At 46.7% G+C, this 22,414-nt stretch overlaps 1 protein-coding gene across 2 annotated transcripts in view; it reads right to left on the bottom strand.

Moving 5' to 3' along the window:
- Positions 1-22,414, bottom strand: part of EMF2 (VEFS-Box of polycomb protein) — a 158,163-nt gene that overhangs the window by 14,632 nt on the left and 121,117 nt on the right. For both annotated transcript variants that reach the window (XM_086528400.1, XM_086528401.1), the window contains 8 exons: positions 13,625-13,677; positions 13,473-13,526; positions 13,338-13,397; positions 12,964-13,022; positions 12,745-12,887; positions 12,301-12,625; positions 12,168-12,216; positions 11,999-12,082 (listed from right to left, as the gene is read on the bottom strand). In XM_086528400.1, the coding sequence (XP_086384526.1) occupies positions 11,999-12,082; positions 12,168-12,216; positions 12,301-12,625; positions 12,745-12,887; positions 12,964-13,022; positions 13,338-13,397; positions 13,473-13,526; positions 13,625-13,677 (827 nt within the window). The remainder of the gene's footprint in view (positions 1-11,998; positions 12,083-12,167; positions 12,217-12,300; positions 12,626-12,744; positions 12,888-12,963; positions 13,023-13,337; positions 13,398-13,472; positions 13,527-13,624; positions 13,678-22,414) is intronic.

The raw sequence follows: 22,414 nt of genomic DNA on the forward strand, positions 1-22,414 counted from the left end.
GCAGCTTGGGAGAGGTTTTGTATGACTCTGAGGGTCTCGGATGTTTGGCAGCACTCTGGTTTTGTGAGGCCCGTAGACAACCTTGCCTTCTCTCGTTCGGACCGCAGAGTGGAAGGAGTGAATCTATCGCGGATAGATCGCTTCTACACTAGTGACCACTTCAGTGACTTGGGAGGGACAATGGGCATTCTGGCAGGGACTTCCTTCTCAGACCATGCACCAATGATCCTCACAGTGGCAGACAGGCAGAGGAGTGGGAGCACGATGCTTCGCATCCCAGAGAGGGTCTTGTTGGACTCAACACTCGGAGAGCGGGTAGAGGCTCTCTGGATAGACAGCTTGGACAGGTAGGATTCTCCTGCTGACAGAGTGGCCTCAGGCCTAGCTCAGATTAGCCGTTTTTTTCTCCACGAGTCTCTGGCTCGGCGGGCTGCAGCCAGAGAGGAGGAGCAACGTCTCAAACGGGGCATTGCTTCGCTACAGAGGATGCAGGAGCAGCATCCAGACAGTCCTTGGTTGGAGGAGCAGCTACAGCAAGCTTGTCAAGAGCTTGTTAGCACAGAGGAGAGGCGACATGAGTTTGCTTTCCACCGACAGGCGGCTCAGTGGACTCAGGTGGGCGACAAAGTGACGGGTGCTTTCTTTGAGGCAGTTGGACCTCGGCATTCGCATGCCAAGGTCAGTCAGTTGAGGAGGCCCGACGGGTCAGTTGCTTCTGAGCCCAAGGATATGCGTGCAGTTGCTACTGACTTTTACGGTGAGTTACTGTCTGCAGAGCTTCATTCAGAGCATCAGGATGCATGTAGGGAGCAGGTTTGGGCACAGATGCCTTGTCTTCTGACTGAGGAGATGCATCAGAGGCTTAAGCTACCACTTCAGCTTGAGGAGTTGCACATGGCTCTTAGGGCCCTCCCCCGTGGCGGCTGTCCAGGTGAGGATGGGTTGACTCCCCGTTTTTTCTTGGAGTACTGGGACCTGCTTGGCCCAGATCTCTGTAGTGCTTTTCTGTACATTTTGCACACAGGAGTGATGCCTGACAGCATGAGTGAGGGCCTGATCTACCTCATTCCCAAGGAGGGTGGCTCCTTGGATGAGATTCGACAGTGGCGCCCCATCACCATCCTCAACTCAACCTACAAAATTCTTGCCAAGGCTCTGAGTTTGAGGATTCAGCTACTTCTAGAGAGCCTTATACATGGGACTCAGACAGGTTTTGTCAAGGAACGCAGTATCCTTGACAACATCGTTACTTTTTGAGAGGCTTCTGCCTTGGCACGGCTCCGTGGTGAGGACCTAGTGATTCTTCTTCTCGATTTTGAGAAGGCATACGACAGAGTTGACTGGGACTTTCTAGAGGGCACTCTACGCAAGATGGGCTTCTCAGATGCTTGGATCACAGGGGTGTCAGCTTTGTACAGACAAGCTCACAGTCAAGTACTTTTGGCGGGAGGTAGAGGTGATCGCTTCATGCTCACACATTCGGTCAGACAGGGCTATCCTCTTGCCCCTTTCCTCTTTTTGTTCTATGTGGAGGCGATGAGCAGGTTTTTGGTGTCGCAGCAGGTTGGTCTACGGGGCTTAGCACTCCCTATTCGGGGAGATGAGCTTCTAGACGCTGAGTTTGCCGACGACTCAGCCTTGTACTTAGATGGCCAGGAGGCCAACCTTCACAGGTGTGATCGGGCACACTGATCAACTGGAGAAAGATAGTGGCTTTCTCGCTTGGTAGTGCTCCTGTACCCGATTGGATGCCAGGAGAGGGTTTCAAGTGGATTCCCCTAGGGACTGCAGTTCGGTACTTGGGCTGTCAGGTTGGTTTGGACTTGTCTCCCGAGCAGCAGATTGCTCCCCTTCTCCTGTCTATCAGGAGAAAGTTGTTACATTGGAGCTCAACATGACTTTCTTTGGCTGGCAGAGTAGTAGTGGCCAACCAGGTGTTGTTGGCGACCAAGTGGTACATCACTTCTTGCTGGATCTTCTCGAGTTCTTGTATCAGTCAGGTAGAGAGGCTGATCAGGAACTTCCTTTGGTCAGGACGTGACACTCAGATAGCCCGAGCCAAAGTGGCTTGGTAGGTCATCACTCTTCCTTGTTCATAGGGAGGGCTTGGGATCATTGACCCAGCACAGCAGAGGAGAGCCCTTCTTGGGAAGTTCATCGTCAGTGGACTTCTTCCAGGTGAGGAGCCCTGGAAGGAGTTCTTGCTACAGCGGCTTCGTGCTAGGGTGCCTCAGGCAGGACGCCCCTGGCAACCTTCGACCAGATGGATCTTCACAGAGATGCGTAGAGTTGGTTTGAGCAGGAGACTGGAGGGCCGCTTTGCTGTGAGTCTGCTTCGATCTTGGGAGCTCTTGCGGCGAGGCTTGGAGCAGAGACAGCCTAATTGCACGGAGGAGCGCCTACGGCAGCCCCTTGTCTAGAACCCCATGGTTAGCACTCAGAGAGGCCACTTGGTTGGTAGTCGGCCTCATGTTTCCTGGGGTCCCTTGGCAGCGGGTCCAACGCGCTCTTTAGGTGCTGGTTAGAGTTCATAGGCTTGTCAGAGGAGGTGCAGGGTTTCCAGCTGCAGGGCATGAGAGGGGTGCAGAGCATGTGCCATGACATCAGAGAGAGTTCCAACTGAGTGGCTCACGCCTCTCGAGCCATTAGCACCCAGGTGGATGGGAGCCTCACAGGATTGGAGGTTCTCATCTCCGTCAAGGATTGCTCAGAGACTGTTCCATCCCTTTTCTTCGAGCTTCAGGGTGGGGGACGCCTACAGCGAGTTGCAGTAGAGGCCCCGCAAGTGGCAGAGTGCTGTTTTCAGAGGATTCGAGTAGTGGGCATCAGTGGGAGGACTTGTGTCATAGATCCTGAGCCAGCAGCTCTTGAGACTGGACATTAGAGGCTATGGGCTTGGGAGTGTTGTCCACTGGCACGAGTACAGTGGGATCTTGGTGAGTGGCTCTGGAGGGACCCCTTCTCTTCTGCAGACCACCCAGGAGTCCCTTTCTTTCACTACACTGTTCGACTGGGACGTCATATACTAGCAGCACAGAGAGAGGCCCGCCCCGCTGCAGCACCTTATTGGCAGGAGGAGGGTCTCACAGCTAAATTCTTGGAAGCCTTCTGGGAGAGGTTGTGGGACTCCAGACAGCCGAGGCGAGTCACCTTGTTTCAGTGGTTGGTCGCACACAGATCTACAACAGTTGGAAGCTGGCTAGTGCATAGTGGTCTCTCGGCCGCATGTGCAGCTTGTGACCATCTTGTGGAGAGTCAGCATCACTGTCTTTGGGACTGTCCCTCGGCCTAGCAGGTGTGGCTACGAGTTCTTCGGCTGATGCCTGCTCTCTCCACGGCTCGACAGTTTACTTGGGGAGCAGCGGCTTGGTCCACCCTCACGGGCCCAGCACTTCAGTTTGAGCTATCTTCCAACAGCAGGATGATAGTGATGCAGGAGGGGCAACCTACACTTCAGCCCGCTATAGAGCTTACTCCACAGAAGTGGTACAGTGAGAGAGAGGAGTGTTGGGAGCTCATCAGTGGCCTGACACTCTGGTTCATCTGGCGGGCCCGTTGCTTCCGCATCTTTGAGGCTCGCCCAATGCCTGATCCATACTCTCAGAGGACAGCTTGAGGGACTACAGGGCAGCTCCGACCGCATGCGGGAGCGCAGAGAGGCTTTCCTTCGACTCTGGCGTCCTGGGCCTTTTTACACCATGGTCCAGGGAGTACTCCGATGGCATTACCGACCACCTGTGTGGCTTTTCCCTCCTCCCATTTCTTGATTTAGCCCCATTGTACATATGCTGGTTTTTTCATTGGGAGAGTCTCCCATCATGGTTGTTGTAGCCCTCTCTTGAAGAGGTGGTTGTAGCCCTATGGGAAGTTTCAGTAACTAATAGAAGGATCTTTTTCTCGGAAAAGAAAAAAAACATATGATCGTCGGAGTCCGAACTGTCAGAGGATGACTCCTTTGTAGAACTATCAGAAACTGGGTAAAATCTGGGTTTCTTTCCCTTTTTTTTGCCCTTTCCGAAGCTTTGCTTTTTACCTTTTCTGTCCTCGTCGCTCGAGTCAGAAGAGCTAGAAGAGCTGTCAGAACAAGAAGAAGAAGAAGAAGAAGAAGAAGAACTGGGTAGTCCGTCAAATCCTACACACTACTTCTACATTCTTGCAGATGCAAAAGAAGATTGCTTCTTGGATTGGTTGTTTGCGTCCAAAAGCCGACTGATCTGTGTCTAAACCACCTCTTGTCATTCTTGCTCTGTAAACATCAAACAAAACCTTGCTTTACACACGCACACCACGCACACAGCTGCACTAAAGTGGCATCCTGCGAGGCTGAGGCTCAGGCACAGCTAATCACCTAAGCAACAACATAAGGCAAGGCAAATTGAATATAGTATGCTAGCAGTCAGAATATCCAGCAACCAACGCGGGCGAGGCTACAACATCCAAGGTCATTTCAATGAGCCAGTTGGCCACCCAAGCAGTGAGGGCTCATTTTCAACACTAGCGCCATGGTTTCAACCTAGCTCTTGATGTTCTTGTTGAGGAAGCAGATTTGCCCATTTCGGTCTGCTTCCCCAACCAAAGGAGACAATACCTCTTGCTTTTATCCTGGATTGGTTCCGAGATTGGGACAATCTTCAAGACCCCACGTATGACAACTTCAATCATTGCCAAGGTAGGAGGTATACCTACAGTACACGGTTTGGTTCGGGACATCCATTCTCTCCCAAAGGTAGTCCTTCTACCTAGGGTGAGGGTGCATAGGCTCGCACCTCTTCGGAGAGGGATGGCCAGTTAGTTGATGGCTGGCAACAAGTACATGGCCGTCGCTGCCAGGAGCAGGCTCTCCATATTGGCCCTCTTGGTGGCCGACCTACAACACGCTAGTAGCATTGGGTTCTTATAGAGAACTCTTCTGACCCTTGACGACAAGATATACCTAAGGAGTCTCTTTCCACCTCAGCCTCGCCGCTACCCGTTAACTAGGTCCTACCAAAGCACGGACAGAGTAAGATGACGCTTCCAAATTTTACAAAAAGTTTTTATCAAAGAATCTGTGTCCGTGCCCCGGACTTATTAGCCACTCCCACTCTTATCGCACATCGGCGCGCTCCCGTCTTCATCACTCTGACGTGTATGGGACATAAGTCATAAGGAACCCAAGGCTACTTGCAAGAGAAGTAAGAGATAAAGAAGAAGTAGTTTTGTCTTGACGAACCCTACGCATTGACGCGAGTGAATCTTTTGGGCCACCGCAATGCCATGCAGTGGTGGATGTCTATAGCTACCAAGACGCACACTCAAAGGACTTGGCAAGCTTTCAAGAAAATTTTTGCCCGAAGTTACATGCCTTCTAACATCTTTCTTTGAAGTGCAACTTCTGGTAGAGTGGGGTGTCCTAAAATGCTTGCCACGGAAACCCTACCAGATTACGACTTAAAATTTTTCAACATCTCGCAACAGGTGTCTCATCTCAAGCTGATAACCTTGGAGGCCCACTGTGATTCCTATATTTTGGGACTACCATCACCGCCACACGAACATTGTCTGTCCAAGAGCTTATGGACCATGCTACGGTCGATTACAACCTTATGAAAAAAATCTAACCCTAAATTTGATGCAGATTTCACGACGGAAGCCAAGTTGACTTTTGAGCTCGATGGAAATCAAGAATGCTTTTTGAGATTGATTACGACAGTTTTAGAATTTTGTTTGAGAAATTGTTTGGTGCTCTTATTTGGAATTTGTTTGAAATGGATGGTATCTGTTTTAAACCAATCTTTGTGCCGATTTGAATTGTTTGACTTTGGTTCTAATACAAAGTTTCAATGCTTGGTGATTTACTCCCGAGTGGAGTAGTGAGAAATGTTGTTTTGGTATTGTCTGAACCTTGGAACAACGTAGACAAGATGTATGGGGAGCATTTCATTGTATGCCTGAAAACCTCTGAACGACACAGACAGGATGTCTCGGGAGCGTTTGGTTGTATGCTTGGAACCTTCCAAGCGACGGAGGCTACGGTCTGGAGAGCGTTTGGTTGTATCAATCCTTTGAGCTCATGGCCCGGACCTTTTTAAGTTATTTGCGGGGGAAGTGACAAGGTAGTCGATAAGTAGCTTCATACGGCAGAGCCTCTGTCTCAGGAGAGTGTTTAGCAGCCTTGTTCATTGTGTCTTGTAACATGCATATGTGAGCATTTGTGTTGCATTATGATATTCCAATCACTGAGTAAATTCCTAATTGGGTGAGATTGCATGGGTATGTAATTTTAGTGCATCGAGACATTTGTTCAAGATCAATGCGTCTGGCTGTGATGGCTAATTTTGCTACGCCATAATATGAAGAGCTCCAATCTGGAATGAGAATATACTCGTTATTGGATTAGATTTTTTTGGGAAGCCAACGACCCACGATATCAAGAGCTCCGATTTGGAATGATATAGCTGATTATCCGTCGGAATGACCTTCGGAAATTTTTGAACTAACTTGAGTTGTTTTGCAAATATACAGTAATCGCAAATGATTCTCTTCTTTTAAGAAGGGGGGATGCCACAAACTGCTGATATTTCAAGCCACTGAAGACATGAGCCGACTTGCAAATGCTAGCCATAGCAGCTAAATACGCGTAGTTATTTAGAATACACAACGTCTCGTATTGAAACGTACAATACGTCTCATAACGTTTTTTTGCTCAAAACGTATGTCTTTTTCTAATTGATCAATTGTGTTTTAGAGCTTCATGGTTCTTGTTTATGTATGCTATGGCTAAATATTAAAGAGTCATTGAGGAGGTCCATGAACCGCTTCATTTGTTCTCATTAAAGTATCATATCTAAAAAAGTTGACGTATTTTATTTTTGATTCTCAAAAATACGTCTAGTACGCGTATTGTACACCGCGTATTAAACGTCCCGTCCCGTACTGTAGCTGCTATGATCCTAGCCGAGGGGCTTGAACTCTAGAAGCAGTAGAAGTATCAAAAGAAGTTTTACCAACCTACAAAGTCTTGCCGAGAGGCCTATTTTTAAAGACCAGTTCCCATCAACTTATGAAACCCCGTCCGATGGGACCCTAGTGACACAAGACTTTCAAATAAAGCAGGACCAATTCTCCCACACACAGAAAAGCCATGCATAAAAACGTGATGACGTGGTAGCTATACGAATGCTCGCGATTTGCGTTGAAGATGTGGCAACCTGTATAAATATTCACGAACTGTGCAAGCTCACGTGGCAATCGTACGGATTTCCGAATTAGGTGCTGGCTGCTTTTGGAAGGCAAGATGCTTTTAGAACTGGATGCTTTTCATGTAATGCTTTTGGATAGGCCAAGGGCCTTTAAACATGTGCCATGGACTCATTCTCTGGCACGCTCCCGCGTGGACGTGCAAAGGATGGAGAACTGGCGTTGTACTGTGTTGAAGCAATATAAAGACATACCGAAAGGGGTGCCAAGGTTTGGGGCCAGTGCTCTCTTGGGGTGGAACTCCGCTACCCCCTCGTCTCGTGTGTCGTGCATCTCTTTCAGTTTTGTTGTTATTTTCGTAGACGATGGGACTTCTTCGACTACGACTTTACGCACTTTCTTGGCGACCCAGCTCTTGACCTCGAGGTGGCTTCCTTTAGAGTACATGTTTCTTTTTTGACAGCCAGAGGTGTAGAGGCCTTGGACACAGCGGTTAGTTTTTCTTTTCCACTGTGCGGCAAGGATCGCACAAAGTGGACTATGCATATAATGCTAGATTGGCTCCATGTGTTCTTGAGTCTCTCACCACACGGGGAACCTAGGAGTGACAGACTTGATACAAACCCTTAAGCCGCTAGCCATGTTCTCTATGACACCACTTGATGCAGCAAGTTGTAGATACATTGTGATTTATTGTTTTGTAGACAGCTAGAGTGGGCCTAGCTATATGTATGTACATGAGGATTCGTAGATAGAGGATGTAGCCTTGCGGATGGTGCGCTCAGTTTGGGCATGGGTTGGATAGAGAGTTCCAGCACACCTATCTCGGGGTTTCTCGGATGTTGGATTACTTCCGATCCACGTCGGCCTTGACAATTGTGAGGTTGACTGGCAAGTGATACCAGAACAACAGTGGTCCCAACGCTCAAAACGGAAAAATTTTCAAATTTGTCCTTTGTTTTTTGGTAAGCCTCCCCCTTATTAAATGCCCCTCCTCCTCCCGCCTGTTACCTTCACAATGCACACAAGCTATCAAGGTTCAAGCTCTACCCTCTCAAGTCTCAAGCTCTCAAGTATACAAGGCTACAAGCTCTCTCTCATACTACTTGTATTCAATCACACAAAGCTAAAAATTGCATTATTTGGGTGTTTTTTATGCCTCCCGTTCCGCATCGTTCACGTTCCGGGCCCCTTGGTCATTTTTACATTCTGCAAGGATCCCGTTCATGTTCCCATTCGATGTTCCGAGTAAGTCAGATTATCTTGCGCATCCCATTGACAATCCTCATCCACTCCTACAAGAAAAACAAAAGACTTGTGCCAATTGATGAGAGGACCAATGGCCAAGCAAAAGGTAGCGAGAGCATCCCATCGAGTGTCCAAGGTGGGTGTGGCATAGCATAAAAAGAGCATAGTGTCATCTGCATACTCTTGTTCCAACAATCTGATGATTCATCCAAAGGCATTATAAGAATGAGAGAAATGAGTCCCGAACACATAGAGGCAGTATCTCTCATGTGTCAAATATGTGTTGTAAGCCTAAAAGCATAACAAGACTAAGTACAACCCAAAACTGCAAGAATTGTCTAGTCTACCCATCCTCCTGAGGATGATGCACCATCTAGGCCAACCACTAAGTCATGCATCTCTTGCATAAAGAAGGGGTCTAGTAAAGTGTGGCACATAACCTTTGTAGCCACAAGCTAAACATGAAACCAAACGTAAGTACAACCCAAAACTGCAAGAATTGTCTAGTCTACCCATCCTCCTGAGGATGATGCACCATCTAGGCCAACCACTAAGTCATGCATCTCTTGCATAAAGAAGGGGGCTAGTAGAGTGTGACACGTAACCTCTGTAACCACAAGCTAAACATGAAACCGAACCTCTTCTCTGGCATGCAAATATCATCAGCTAGCTGATCGACAGTGAATGAATGCTCAAAATATTCAAAGCTAAGTCAAGGACCTCATATGTGCAACCTATCAGTAGAATCTCATAAGGCCTCCCAGAAGTGTGCAAGGAAATCTTTATTCATCCTATCCGCTTTGGATATCTGTGTCCATACTGAAGCATGATAGGCAAATTTGGATTTCTCAATCTCTTGGAAACTCCTCGAGCTGCCATCGTATGCAACTCAAATGGTCCTGTAACTCACGTTCCCTGTAGAGCAGGCCTCGTCACAACTCTACAGTTGTCTGTCTCCAAGCCTAGAAAGCTGCAGTGATGCATGTACCTAGATGGGACGCGGGATTTGCAGACCCAATGTGTGTCCAAACATCCTGAATCATCTCAAAGAAAGAAGCATCCTGTAACACCAACTCTAGTATGCATGATACTTGTCCAAGCCATAACCGCCCCTGCTATGAGAGCCTACCCAGGCACCAATGTAAAATCTATCTACTCGATCTAGTAGATGACCTAACTGCTCCTAACACCCCATGAAAACTACAATGATTGTGGGGTGTGAGCCACAAATGGGAACAAATGGGATATGCCACGCATCTGTACCAGAAACTGCAAAAAGAAATCTCTCCCAAGCATCTCTCACACGGTGCTACATATGGCAAAGATGGGGGCTGATCAGCTCGTCAGTCCTCAGTGGTCTCTACATTGTTCAAATCACATCCAACAACCCAGGAATCCACAGTAGGCAATACATTCACAATCAACTGCCAAAACTCGGCTCTCTTGAGTTGACATGGGCGCATAGAACCTAGATACACATCATACCTACCAGAGAGTCATCCATCACTAGAGTAATCCACATCAACAGGGTCCCACAAAAATGCATGCACCACTGCTAGAATACAACCGGACAATCACAGTATCGCAAAATGTGTGAGAATCCCAATTTACAACTTGCCACATCTATGGTAACTGTCCAAATATAGCTTGTGCTCCTGCACAAGAAGAATATCCACATCACAATCTACATGAAAGTGAAAATCTCTGCAAACCAAATTCTATCTGGGGCCAGTGATACTCATGTGATGCATTGACATTCCAAGTGACAGTGTAAATCCATGTGACAGTCAGTGATGAACCTGAAACCACATCAACCATGTCAACGACTACAAAATTGAGGATCAATGCCAAGTCCTTTTGATCCCTAGCCGAAGCTGTGGAACAAGAGGTAATGGAATTGCAGCCTCATCATGTGATAGCGGTCATGGGAGTTGTCCTGGAGCAAAGGAGCGAGCCACTGTATACCAAGAACCAGAGTCTGAAGAGCATCCCAACATCAAAACTGCTGCCAGCTCCGACATTTATACAAAGAGCGTTATGCACCGGTTCCAATTGATCCAATTAATATGCCCAAGCATGTAAGTGCTGCAAACAGGCTCACAAAGATTCTGGCACAAAGTCCCCTAGGTTTTCTTAAACCAAGGTTTGGCTATGAGTCATAGTAGCATGCCCACATGGCACATCAAGCGCTTGTACACGTGACACCAAGATGATTTGGTTTAAGGCCGCAATGCCACATGAGGTCATTAGAGCCGAATTGGGAGCTAGGCAAGTTTTGGTTGAGACACTTACTAGCTCAGTATCTTACATGTGGGAGCTTCCAAGTCATCATTGGATTGGCCCTGAGTCATCTTGATTGCTAGGCACTGGGGGAGAGCCTTGATGTCAGCTAGGCTTCGATTACATGGCTTTACCATGGACAGACTGGAACCCTTTCGGCTGGCCTAGGACACATTATCCACCGCATTCACATCCAAATTATTAGACAAGAACTCACACTTATTGACACAAAGAGGACACGGGTGAGGAGGTGGGGAAGAAAATGGCCTTTTACAAAGAGAATTTCCCATTACTAAGACTTTTTTATTTTACACCCATGAAACATGGATTCACACTTATCCCATGGGCTTTGATGTGACATTGGACAGCTTGGCACCTCCTCCCATCACGTGCACCGTGTAGAAAGAGACTGGCAAATATACTTCGATACCTCCAAAGCAGCCAATATACCAGCTATGGGGCTTCTGAGGCAGAGACTGAGGAGCATCACATATGTCGCTGCCCAATGTATATGAGATAAGGGGACGATTTCTTTTCTCTAAAGAGAGGGCTTCGGCCCCTATCTAGGATGATGTATTACACATTGCCTCCACTCTTGACAAAACCTCACCTCTATCCTGTGTAAAAGAAGCAATGGAAATGTCCAAGGGCAGCAAAGGTTATATGAGCGTGTGTGCCACACAAGTGTAACTCAGTGTATAGTGCAATCTTTGTGAGCAACAGACATAAGAAGCCCCCAACAGGTGGAGAAACAGCAGGAGATGGCAAGGGTCGAAAGGCCAGGAGGGGTAGCCTGCACACACTGTACACAGGGGTTCGCAATTCAGAGGGCGGGCACACATGCACGCCATCAGAAGATAGTTTTATGCCATGCACCAAAGCGTCAAAATTCAATGGCTTCTGCTACTTGGAGGACCCTATGATGGACGCATTGGGTTAAGTAAAGAGTGTTGATTGGTCAAGTTGCATACAGCTCTATCATAGGGCATACTCACTGTAAACTGGTGTTCCTCAGCGAGGACATTAGCTATTAGCTCTAAGGACTTTAGTTAAACTCTAAGGACTGTGTTCACTCCTTGTCATACTTATCCAATGAAATGTCATCAAGCATCACTATTATCTTGTTTTTGTGTATTGGCCATTTTAGCCTTTAGGAGTCATTATTGGAAGCAAAAACTGCAGGCAATGCAAGACTTACCACCACAAAATAGGCTAGCATGATAAGACCTTAAAGTTGTTGAAGTGGTTATAAACATGTAAATTCGTGACACAAGGGTTAAAGGGAACATACCCGGCAATCTTCCAGATCCATAATGGCTTCATCATTCTCATCCTCACTATCCCTATCTGAAAGAAGTTGTTCAAGGGCCATAGGCTTCAAGAACAACGAAAGACTTCAGCATAAAATAAAATTTCCTTGTGCAAATGATATGGCAGGCACAACCACTTTCAATAAGTACCTGTGTCGTGTGAGAATGATAAAACTGTCGCTTCTGAAGTTGAAAACGGCTGCATCCATTTCAAGATGATCAGGCTCTTCTTAAAAATGAACAAACTAGCAACAGAAGGAAACTTCGAATCACAATTTCTTACACACGGGCTTCAGATCGTTCCACAAGAGATTTCCGGTGCTTGTCAACTCGTGCCTTGACTGGAAGCACTTGGGTGTTGACCATGGATTGAACACTGCGCTTGTCTGCAGGTCTAGGGGCTGCAATTGCCAAGCAGACACCATTTGGCGCCATTCCTGCAAATCTATTCCCGACCGAACTTAAAGTTTTCAACTCCTCAACATCAGCCCGTGGCTTTTTTAGAGCCTGCGCTGCCTCCTCAGTAACCTTCGCTATCCTTCCTTGCTCATCTGACCTTTCATGTTTCCGGTGTTGTTCTTGTATTAAGCCCGGATTCTCTGTCTTATCTACAGATATTGCACGAAAAGAAACTAATGAGAAAATTAAATGTCTATGACAAGGTGGCAAGTTAAACTGTGTTGACCAAGTGGCACTAGCTTTTGCTATAAATGTACAAAGAGATTACCTGAGCAAGGCAGAAGCTTAGGTTGAGAGACCGAAAATGCACCTTGGCCCATTGAAAAATCAGAAGTTCGCCCGTCTGATTGCGGTTTACCAGCGTGCAAATCCAACACGATGGTCGATTTTCGCGGGCGTCCACATTTCGACCTGCCCAAAAGTCACCAGTAAGGAGCATTTCACAGCAAGCTTAGAGGTGACACGCACAAGGAAAATAAATACATACCAATAAACAAAGTTCTTTAGTCGTGGATCATTTAGACCCTCTATGTCTCTAACATTGCCCTGCATTAGTCAGGCACAGCATTAGTGTGCTTCTAACATATCTAAATTTCCTTCTCAGAATTAAATTCAAAAAGCTTGTTAGTAATCAAAAGGTGCTGCTTTTTAGCTTTTCTTGTTTAGGACCCTCCAAAGAAAAACAAATTGCCAAAAGCATGCCTTCATGACACATTGTCTGTGTTTCAACATAATGCTTTTGGGAAAATGATAGGAACTTTTGTGAGATTGATTATAACATGCTTTTGAGGAATCAGTTCGTTCCGTGTCTCAATAAGAACATTCTTTCAATCATCAAACTAATTGAAAATAAAAGAGTACCTCCGGATCCAAAACATCATTACGACAAAAGACATTGACCAGTCGATAGTCTGAAGTTGCCTGAAGCACAAGCACACTTTGTTAAAAGAAATATGATTATACTGTAAGAAATGTAAATGAGAAGATGATACTCACAAGAAACTCAAAAGTGAACAAGTCATGGGTGGAGTTTAGGTGGCATCGTAGGCCCTACACCACAGTGAGTTAAGAATGCAATAGATCACTATAATAACAGAAATTGGAGCCATAAAAAACGCTTTAATAACCGCAGTGATGTAGCTCCTTACCTTCAAACTTGAACAGCAGCGCACACAAAATGGGCAAGAAAAATTTTCAGTCACTGCCATAAGGTACAGAATACAGAATTATTAATTGTATGATATCACAGAGACACCTTCAAAGTGGAAAAGATGCTAATAGCCAAAGACACAGAAACAAAGTCTCAATTTTACTTAAAACAAGAAGAAAAGAAAAAACAAAATCAAGATACAAAGCAAGGACAATACACGTAACAAGGGTCCTCATCTGTTTCTAAAAATGTTACTTTTTGTTTTCTTTATCTAAACATCATTGGCTTATGTACAAAGCGGTATTTGTTTCTTTATTGATGCTGCAACCATAGTGACATAAAAACCCGTTTCGCGGATCTGAACCTCCAAACCTAGAAACTTGCAAAACGTTTTGACAGAACCTGGCGAAATGCAAAGCCTTCCAGAAACACGTTTTTAAAGTTTCTAATTTCCAATGTATACTATCTAATTCAATGTTTGGTTATGCTTTTGCTGTTTTTTGTGAATAAATTCTCTCTTTCTCTGTCTCACACAAACTCAAACAATCAGAAGCTGTCTTTCAAGTTTTGTTTCAAGAATCATCAGCATCTCTCTCTTTTTATGTTTTGTACCCAGACATTGTACTAGATTCCACCATGTTGTAACTCCGTGGTGTCATAGGTCATTTTGGCCTGCTGAAGACGTTAATATAGCATTTCATTTCATTCTCTCTATGAAGATGGATCTCTATTCCCTCCCATATTCTCTACACATTGTGCTGCTTAGTTCACACATTTCGCGCCTTTCACCTTTCACACCTATCAGCTTAGTTTAGGATTCCGCAGTATTTATATTTTGTTATCCTAGTTTAATTTATTTTGTTAATCTGACTTTGTATCAGATACACCGCATTGTCACTTTCTGGTCTTTTGAAGACGTTAATATAACATTTCATTTCATTTCTCTCTCTCTCTCTCTCTCTCTCTCTCTCTCTCTCTCTCTCTCTCTCTCTCTCTCTCTCTCTCTCTCTCTCTCTCTCTCTCTCTCTCTCTCTCTCGACAATTGGCAATGAAAGGGGATACATCATGCTGGTATGCGCAACTGTCCTCGTGGTTTCAGAGACACGGGTTCAGTATGGAAAGATTACCCCCCTTCCAATACTCACTTCAGGCTCCATCACTGGTAATTACACGAACGGAGATTAATAAGATCATCCGACAGGATCTTATACAGTTGGATACTAAGAGGACATGGGTAGACCCTACACAAAAATTGGGCACGAAGATGGCCGACTACAAAGAAAACTTCCTACAACTATCTGAAGATGGATTTGTGATTCGCCCGAGTTACATGGATACCCACCTGTCTCATGGTTTGAGATGTGCTATTGGTCAGATTCGTACATCCTCACACCAGTTGGAAATTGAATTTGGTAGATTTAGGGGAATCCCACCTGAAAGCAGAATTTGCAAGTTATGCGGAATGGAGCCGGAGACAGAATTACACTACATATGCCACTGCACAGTATACTACGAGATACGTGGGCGTTTTCACTACCTCTTTAAAGAAGGCTTTGGACCTCTAGATAGAATCATGCAATACCAAGATCAAAGATGCTTAGGCTTGTACCTATTGGAACTACATCGGCACAAGGATAATCTAATGAGAAGACAAAGAGCACTACAGCCTCAGAGGTAGATCACAGATTTCTTCGGATCGAGACAAGCAGGAGTGGAAGGGGAAGCAAGAGGCCAGCAGCCAACACAAAGGAGTACCCACATTCATACCAGAGGCACGCTAATTGACAGAGCAATTGAGCTTAGGAAATCGAGACGACCACGACCAAGAGGCAGAAGCACAGTTCACCGGAGGAGACTACAACAAAGGATTAGAAGCATTCTAGCCAGACACCCAGAATGCTCCTAAGAAGTTTATTTAATACTTTGTATTTAGTTTTTCACATTCACTTTCACACTTTTCACACCTAGTACTTTAGTACTAAGGTACCCAAACATTGTAACGAATTCACCACTTTGTATCAATTTGGTCTCATAGGTCATTCTGGCCTTTTGAAGACGTTAATATAACATTTCATTTCTCTCTCTCTCTCTCTCTCTCTCTCTCTCTCTCTCTCTCTCTCTCTCTCTCTCTCTCTCTCTCTCTCTCTCTCTCTCTCTCTCTCTCACACACACACACCCAAGTGTGGTAGATTGGTTATGCCATTTCCCTTTTGAATAACAGGTCTTAAACTTCAACTCTCCTCGTCGGATAGATCTATAAGGTCTCTTGGAATAGTTTCCTACAACGTTAAAATTCTCTTCGTCTTCTCCCCTTCCCCCCCCCCCCCCCCCCCCCCCCCCCCTCTCTCTCTCTCTCTCTCTCTCTCTCTCTCTCTCTCTCTCTCTCTCTCTCTCCAGTTAGCCATGCAAGGAGATACAGCATGCTGGTATGGTGAAATGACATCATGGTTTCAAGCACATGGGTTCGGCATAGACAGATTGGTTATGCCATTTCCCTCTTGAATAACAGGACTTAAACTTCAACTCTCCTCGTCGGATAGATCTATAAGGTCTCTTCGAATAGTTTCCTACGACGTTAAAATTCCCTTCGTCGTCTTCTCCCCCCCCCCCCCCCCCCCCCCCCCCTCTCTCTCTCTCTCTCTCTCTCCTCTCCAGTTGCAGGGAGATACATCATGCTGGTATGGTGAAATGACATCATGGGTTCAAGAACCCTCTCTGACTCTTACACAGTCCGAGATCACCAGGCTCATCCGACAGGACCTGGCTCAGCTAGACATCAAGAGGACATGGGTACAGCCAGCACAGGAGCTAGGCACGAAGATGGCTTTCTACAGAGAGCATCTTCTCCAAATTACAGAGGACGGTTTTGTGACGAGGCCCAGATACATGGACACTCACTTGTCTCATGGGATACGATATGCTATTGGCCAGATACGCACATCTTCACACCAGCTGCGGATCGAGATGGAGATACAGTGGAGTACCGGTAGAGGCCAGGACATGCCCCTGTGTGGCATGGAGCCAGAGACAGAGTTACACTACACATGCCACTGCCCCGTCTACTACGAGATACGAGGCCGCTTCCACTGCTTGTTTAGAGAGGGCTTTGGACCACTCTCCAGAGTCATGTAGTACGAGGATCAGAGATGCTTGGGTTTGTTTCTACTCGAGCTGCGCCGACACAGAGAGAGCCTGATGAGAGGAGAGGCTAGCCAGTCTCAGACACACATCACAGACTTCTTTAGAGCAGACACTGGACACCCGGAGGAGCCAATACCACAGCAGAGCTCGTCGCCTCACACCAGAGGCACACTGATCGACCGAGCGACCGAGCTGGGGAGATCTAGACGCCCACGACTGCGGAGGACTACACAGCACCGACGGAGACTATATCAGAGGATTCGGATCACTTTGGCCCGACATGCACGACGCTCGGTCAGACTACTGACCATGGAGGAGATTGATGACATCCGCAAGCGATCGATGCTGGATCTCTTGTGATTTAGCTACCCTAGCTAGCTGCTTTGCCCCGTTCACACCTAGCAGTCCAGGATTCCATAGTATATTTGTTTTGTCATTTTGTTACTCTGACTTTGTATCAGATCCACCACATTGTAACTTTTTGGTCTCATAGGTCACTTTGGCCTTTTGAAGACGTTAATATAACATTTCATTTCATTTCTCTCTCTCTCTCTCTCTCTCTCTCTCTCTCTCTCTCTCTCTCTCTCTCTCTCTCTCTCTCTCTCTCTCTCTCTCTCTCTCTCTCTCTCTCTCTCTCTCTCTCTCTCTCTCTCTCTTTTCCTACGTTATTGGAGAGACGCCCCGCATGACGGTGTGAGACCTATGGGACCACACTAAAGATGGAAACCTGGAATTGTAATGGGTCACTCCGCCTTGATGTAGGGGCCTTTGAGGATAGCTTCACGGGGAGAGACATCATTTTCTACTATGAGACGCATCAAGCACTTGGGCAATCCATGCCACAAGTGAGCGGATATAGATGGGAGACAACCTGCAGACAGGAGACCAGATCGGAGCATAGAGGACAGGGCTCAGGGGGAGTGGCAGTTCTATTCAGGGAGGAGTTGCAGCCACTGATACATATAGCACGCAAGGATGACCAGGCTAGGTACACATGGGTGAGGCTCAAGGCAGAGATGAGCAAATACCTCTACATTGCTATTTGTTACTTTCCTTCTAGTACGTCAGTATAAGCATCACCTAGAGGACAATCCCCCTTTGCTATTTTGGATAATGACATATGGGAGTTTTCCAAAGATGTTGACATTATCATACTAGGGGATTTCAATGCTAGGACTGCCCACCACCAGACAATATTTTATGATACTTCCGAGGAGATGCTTAGGGAGCTGGACGTCAAAGAGATGGGTCTATCAAGACTATCACAAGATGAGGAATACACTAAATATGGCAGATACCTAATAGATATGGGAACCGCACATAGATTGGCGATTGTGAATGGCCTACAAAGATTTTTGCCAGCTGGAGGTTTTACTTCCTTTCCACACCAACATGGTGCCAGCACAATGGATTATGTTATGGCCCAGCCAGGTCTCATTCCATTCTTTCAAGATTTCATGGTGGGTACTAGGCCAGTTGGAGTAGCAGTTGATCATGCTATCTTGGATAATGACATATGGGAGTTTTCCAAAGATGGTGACATTATCATACTAGGGGATTTCAATGCTAGGACTGCCCACCACCAGACAATATTTTATGATACTTCCGAGGAGATGCTTAGGGAGCTGGACGTCAAAGAGATGGGTCTATCAAGACTATCACAAGATGAGGAATACACTAAATATGGCAGATACCTAATAGATATGGGAACCGCACATAGATTGGCGATTGTGAATGGCCTACAAAGATTTTTGCCAGCTGGAGGTTTTACTTCCTTTCCACACCAACATGGTGCCAGCACAATGGATTATGTTATGGCCCAGCCAGGTCTCATTCCATTCTTTCAAGATTTCATGGTGGGTACTAGGCCAGTTGGAGTAGCAGTTGATCATGCTATCTTGTCTTTCACCTTGACCTTTCAGTTAAGCACAGCACCATTAGGAAAGGTCCCCACATACACTCGGTATACCTTCATGAGGGAGACGGATTGTGTGTATATGGATGAGATATACAGGCAGCTATGCACCCAAGAGCCAAGACGGCCACTAGATGAACTCACTCAGATACTGACAAAGACGCTCCATGATGCAGCATCAGAGGTATATCCCCACAGCCAGCCCACACGGAGACGATCTAGGAACATGCCCCAGAACAGTTGGTATGATGAGGAGTGTAGAGAGACAAGGATCAGATTACAGAGGGAAGTGCTCATGGGTATTACCACACATAGATAGTCACAGGTTATCTTTCGCCGCCTAGTGCTTATCTATCTCAGCTAGAGCGGGATCTGTATCAGTTATTTATAAGTCAGGACTCAGGCGAAGCATGGAGGCTATTCCACGAGCATTCACCACCACCACCGGTCACCTCCAATGAGAAATGGGGGGAATATGCCACATTTCTCTACACAGCATCCGGGCAACCACCCCTGCCAGACCCTCTAGAGACATGCCCGGAGACATGTTCTTTCTTTACTGCCAAGAGGGTAAGGAAATCCATTGACAGGATGAAGACAAGGAGAGCACATGATCATCATGGTCTGGTAGCACAGCACCTCATCCATGCCAGAGATATGCTTGCAGAGCTCCTGGCTTGAAGTTTAATCGAGCCATGTATGAAGGCTTCCCAGAGACTTGGAGTATGTCTACGATTGTGCCTATTTTCAAGTCAGGAGATCCCATGATTCCCGCGAATTATCGCACCATCATGGTTGGCCACACATTAGCTAGGTTAGATGCATCCGTTCTTGAGCAGGAGCTGAGTAGATGGGCAGAGCAAGAGGGCATTAGAGCACCAGGGCAAGCAGGTTTCAGGAGAGGTTTCTCCACTCTTGGCCAGATTCTCACACTCAAAGCTATTATTGAGGAGGGTAGACACCATGGCAAGAGGATCTATTGTACCTTTGTGGATTTACCCAAAGCTTTTGACACAGTGCCGAGAGCCAGACTTATATGCAAACTACAGAACATGGGTGTGCCTACAGAGCTGATATGGGGTCTTCTGGCTCTATACAGAATAGTGATGGGGCGGGTACGCATCACTGAGGGAATGTCTGACATGGTCCACTCCACTATTGGAGTAAAGCAGGGATGCCCCCTATCCCCGACTCTTTTTTTGATGTATGTGGATGAGTTTTCGAACTATGTAGAGCGTCAGGGGGACAGGGGGGCTCAGCTAGTAGAGACATGGATTCCATTGTTACGATATGCTGATGATATTGTGCTGATTTCTGACCCTCCACAGGGGATGCAGCGTCATTTGGATGCTCTGCACACATTTGCTCGTGACAGTGGATTGTCTGTCAATCTAGGGAAAACCAAGGTTATGGTGTTCAACACCACACACAATGGGTCAGAAGGTCGGCACCCACATTTACGTATGGCCAGGAGACTGTGGAGTACACATATGCATATACTTATCTTGGGGTAGTCTTCGGTGGACCAGTGTTTTCACTAAGGAGAGCATCAGAGACTAGACTGACGAGAGCATATGCACCTTTGGGAGGACTGGAGAGGATGTGTTCACAAGTTCGGTTTCAGGAACCGCGAACAAAGCTTTGGCTTTTTGACACTCTAGTGACTCCAGCTATGCTTTATGGAGTTCACGTGTGGGGACCCTCAGTAGACCACCATGGGAGATCTGGCAACACAGATGGATGGAGATGTATGGAGAGGCCTCTGGTCTCTATGATCGCTCGGATGATTTGGGTAAGGCCTCAGTACCACATGAGATTATCCAAGCCGAGCTAGCCGCCTCCCCGTCGTGGTGGAGGCATTGACTATATCAATATCCTTTATGCACGGTCTATGGGATCTCCCCAGGGACAGATACGCTCCGCTTGCCCTGGAGTCATCTCGACAACTAGCTCTACAAGGCAATACAGCATGTTGGTATGGACAGATGACAGCATGGTTTCAGTCGCATGGTCTCAACATGGATAGATTACCTCTGCTTCAATACTCCCCGGATGCACCCTCCTTGTCTCTCACACGGACAAAGACCACGAGACTCATACGTCAGGATCTGAGTCAACTAGATACTAGGAGCACATGGATACAGCCAACATAGGAGCTGGGCATGAAGATGGCCTTCTACAGAGAGCATCTTCTCCAACTCACGGAGGACGGCTTTGTGACTAGGCCTGCATACATGGATACACACTTATCTCATGGGATAAGATGCGCTATTGGACAGATACGCACATCCTCAGATCAGCTCCAGATCGAGACAGGCCGATTTCGAGGGGTGCCAACAGGGGCCAGGATATGTCACCTATGTAACTTAGAGCCAGAGACAGAGCTGCACTACACGTGTCACTGCCTCAGAGGTGTCTAGGATTGTTCCTGCTAGAGCTGCACAGACTTAGGGAGAGCTTGCTGAGGACATCAGGGGAAAGACGATCTCAGAGACGAATCACAGATTTTTTTACACGAGCCAGAGGAGAGCCAACCGAGCAGTCATTACAGCAGATCTCAGAGCCTACTCATACTAGAGGTATGCTGCTTGACCGAGTCACTGAGCTTGGCAGACCCAGACGCCCACGACCTCGGGGGGTCTCCCACTACCGACGAAGGTTGCAACAGAAGATACAGATCACTCTAGCTCGACATGCAAGACGCCCAACCAGAGTATTGACCATGGAGGAAGTCGATGAGATCCGACAGCGACCGATGAGAGATTTCATCTAAACCCACAAACCCCCCACCTATTTCCTTTTTCCTTAGTGTTTTAGTGTTAGTTCTTTGTGACTTTGTAATTTCCGTACTCAGACATGGTTCAGATTCACCAATTGTAACTTTTTGGTCTCATAGGTCATTTTGGCCTTTTGAAGACGTTAATATAACATTTCATTTCATTTCACTTCTCTCTCTCTCTCTCTCTCTCTCTCTCTCTCTCTCTCTCTCTCTCTCTCTCTCTCTCTCTCTCTCTCTCTCTCTCTCTCTGTGGATCTTTTGTGATATGTGATTTAGCTATCCCACCTAGTTGCTTAGATCACACCTAGCTGTTTCGTTTTCGGATTCCATAGCATTCTATTCTGTCATTTTTGTTACTCTGACTATATATCAGATCCACCACATTGTAACTTTCTGGTCTCATAGGTCATTCTGGCCTTCTGAAGACGTTAATATAACATTTCATCTCTCTCTCTCTCTCTCTCTCTCTCTCTCTCTCTCTCTCTCTCTCTCTCTCTCTCTCTCACACACACACACACACACACACACACAGTAGCACACTTGCTAGTCTGCGCAGACCCTCCCCCACCATCGCGCAACCCTACTGCTGCTTATCAAGTGCACGCAGAGCAAGCAGAATGTGTTGAGCGAAGCAGACAGCACACGTTGTAGAATGCAACTAGTGTACGAGGATTTGCAGCAAACCTGGGATAGTTTGCGCAGCAGGTCGTGACAAGGTGGGTCTATTTGCAACAAACCTGGGACAGTTTGCACAGCAGGTCGCCATCGCGTTTAGCCACTGAGGGTTGGAGCAGCAAAACCCCATCAATACTCAACAATGTTACTAAATACGAGCAGACCCGAGGGCCTGCGCAACAGGGTCCGTTACGATGGAGGTCATGAGCGCTTCACCAGTTTGCAAGTCCCGTACGAAGGCGACCTTCATGCTTACAAACAAGCGGATAACACAAGTG

This window comes from Adiantum capillus-veneris, chromosome 14, assembly GCF_014529385.1.
Source record: "Adiantum capillus-veneris isolate H3 chromosome 14, ASM1452938v2, whole genome shotgun sequence".
Taxonomy (NCBI): domain Eukaryota; kingdom Viridiplantae; phylum Streptophyta; class Polypodiopsida; order Polypodiales; family Pteridaceae; genus Adiantum; species Adiantum capillus-veneris.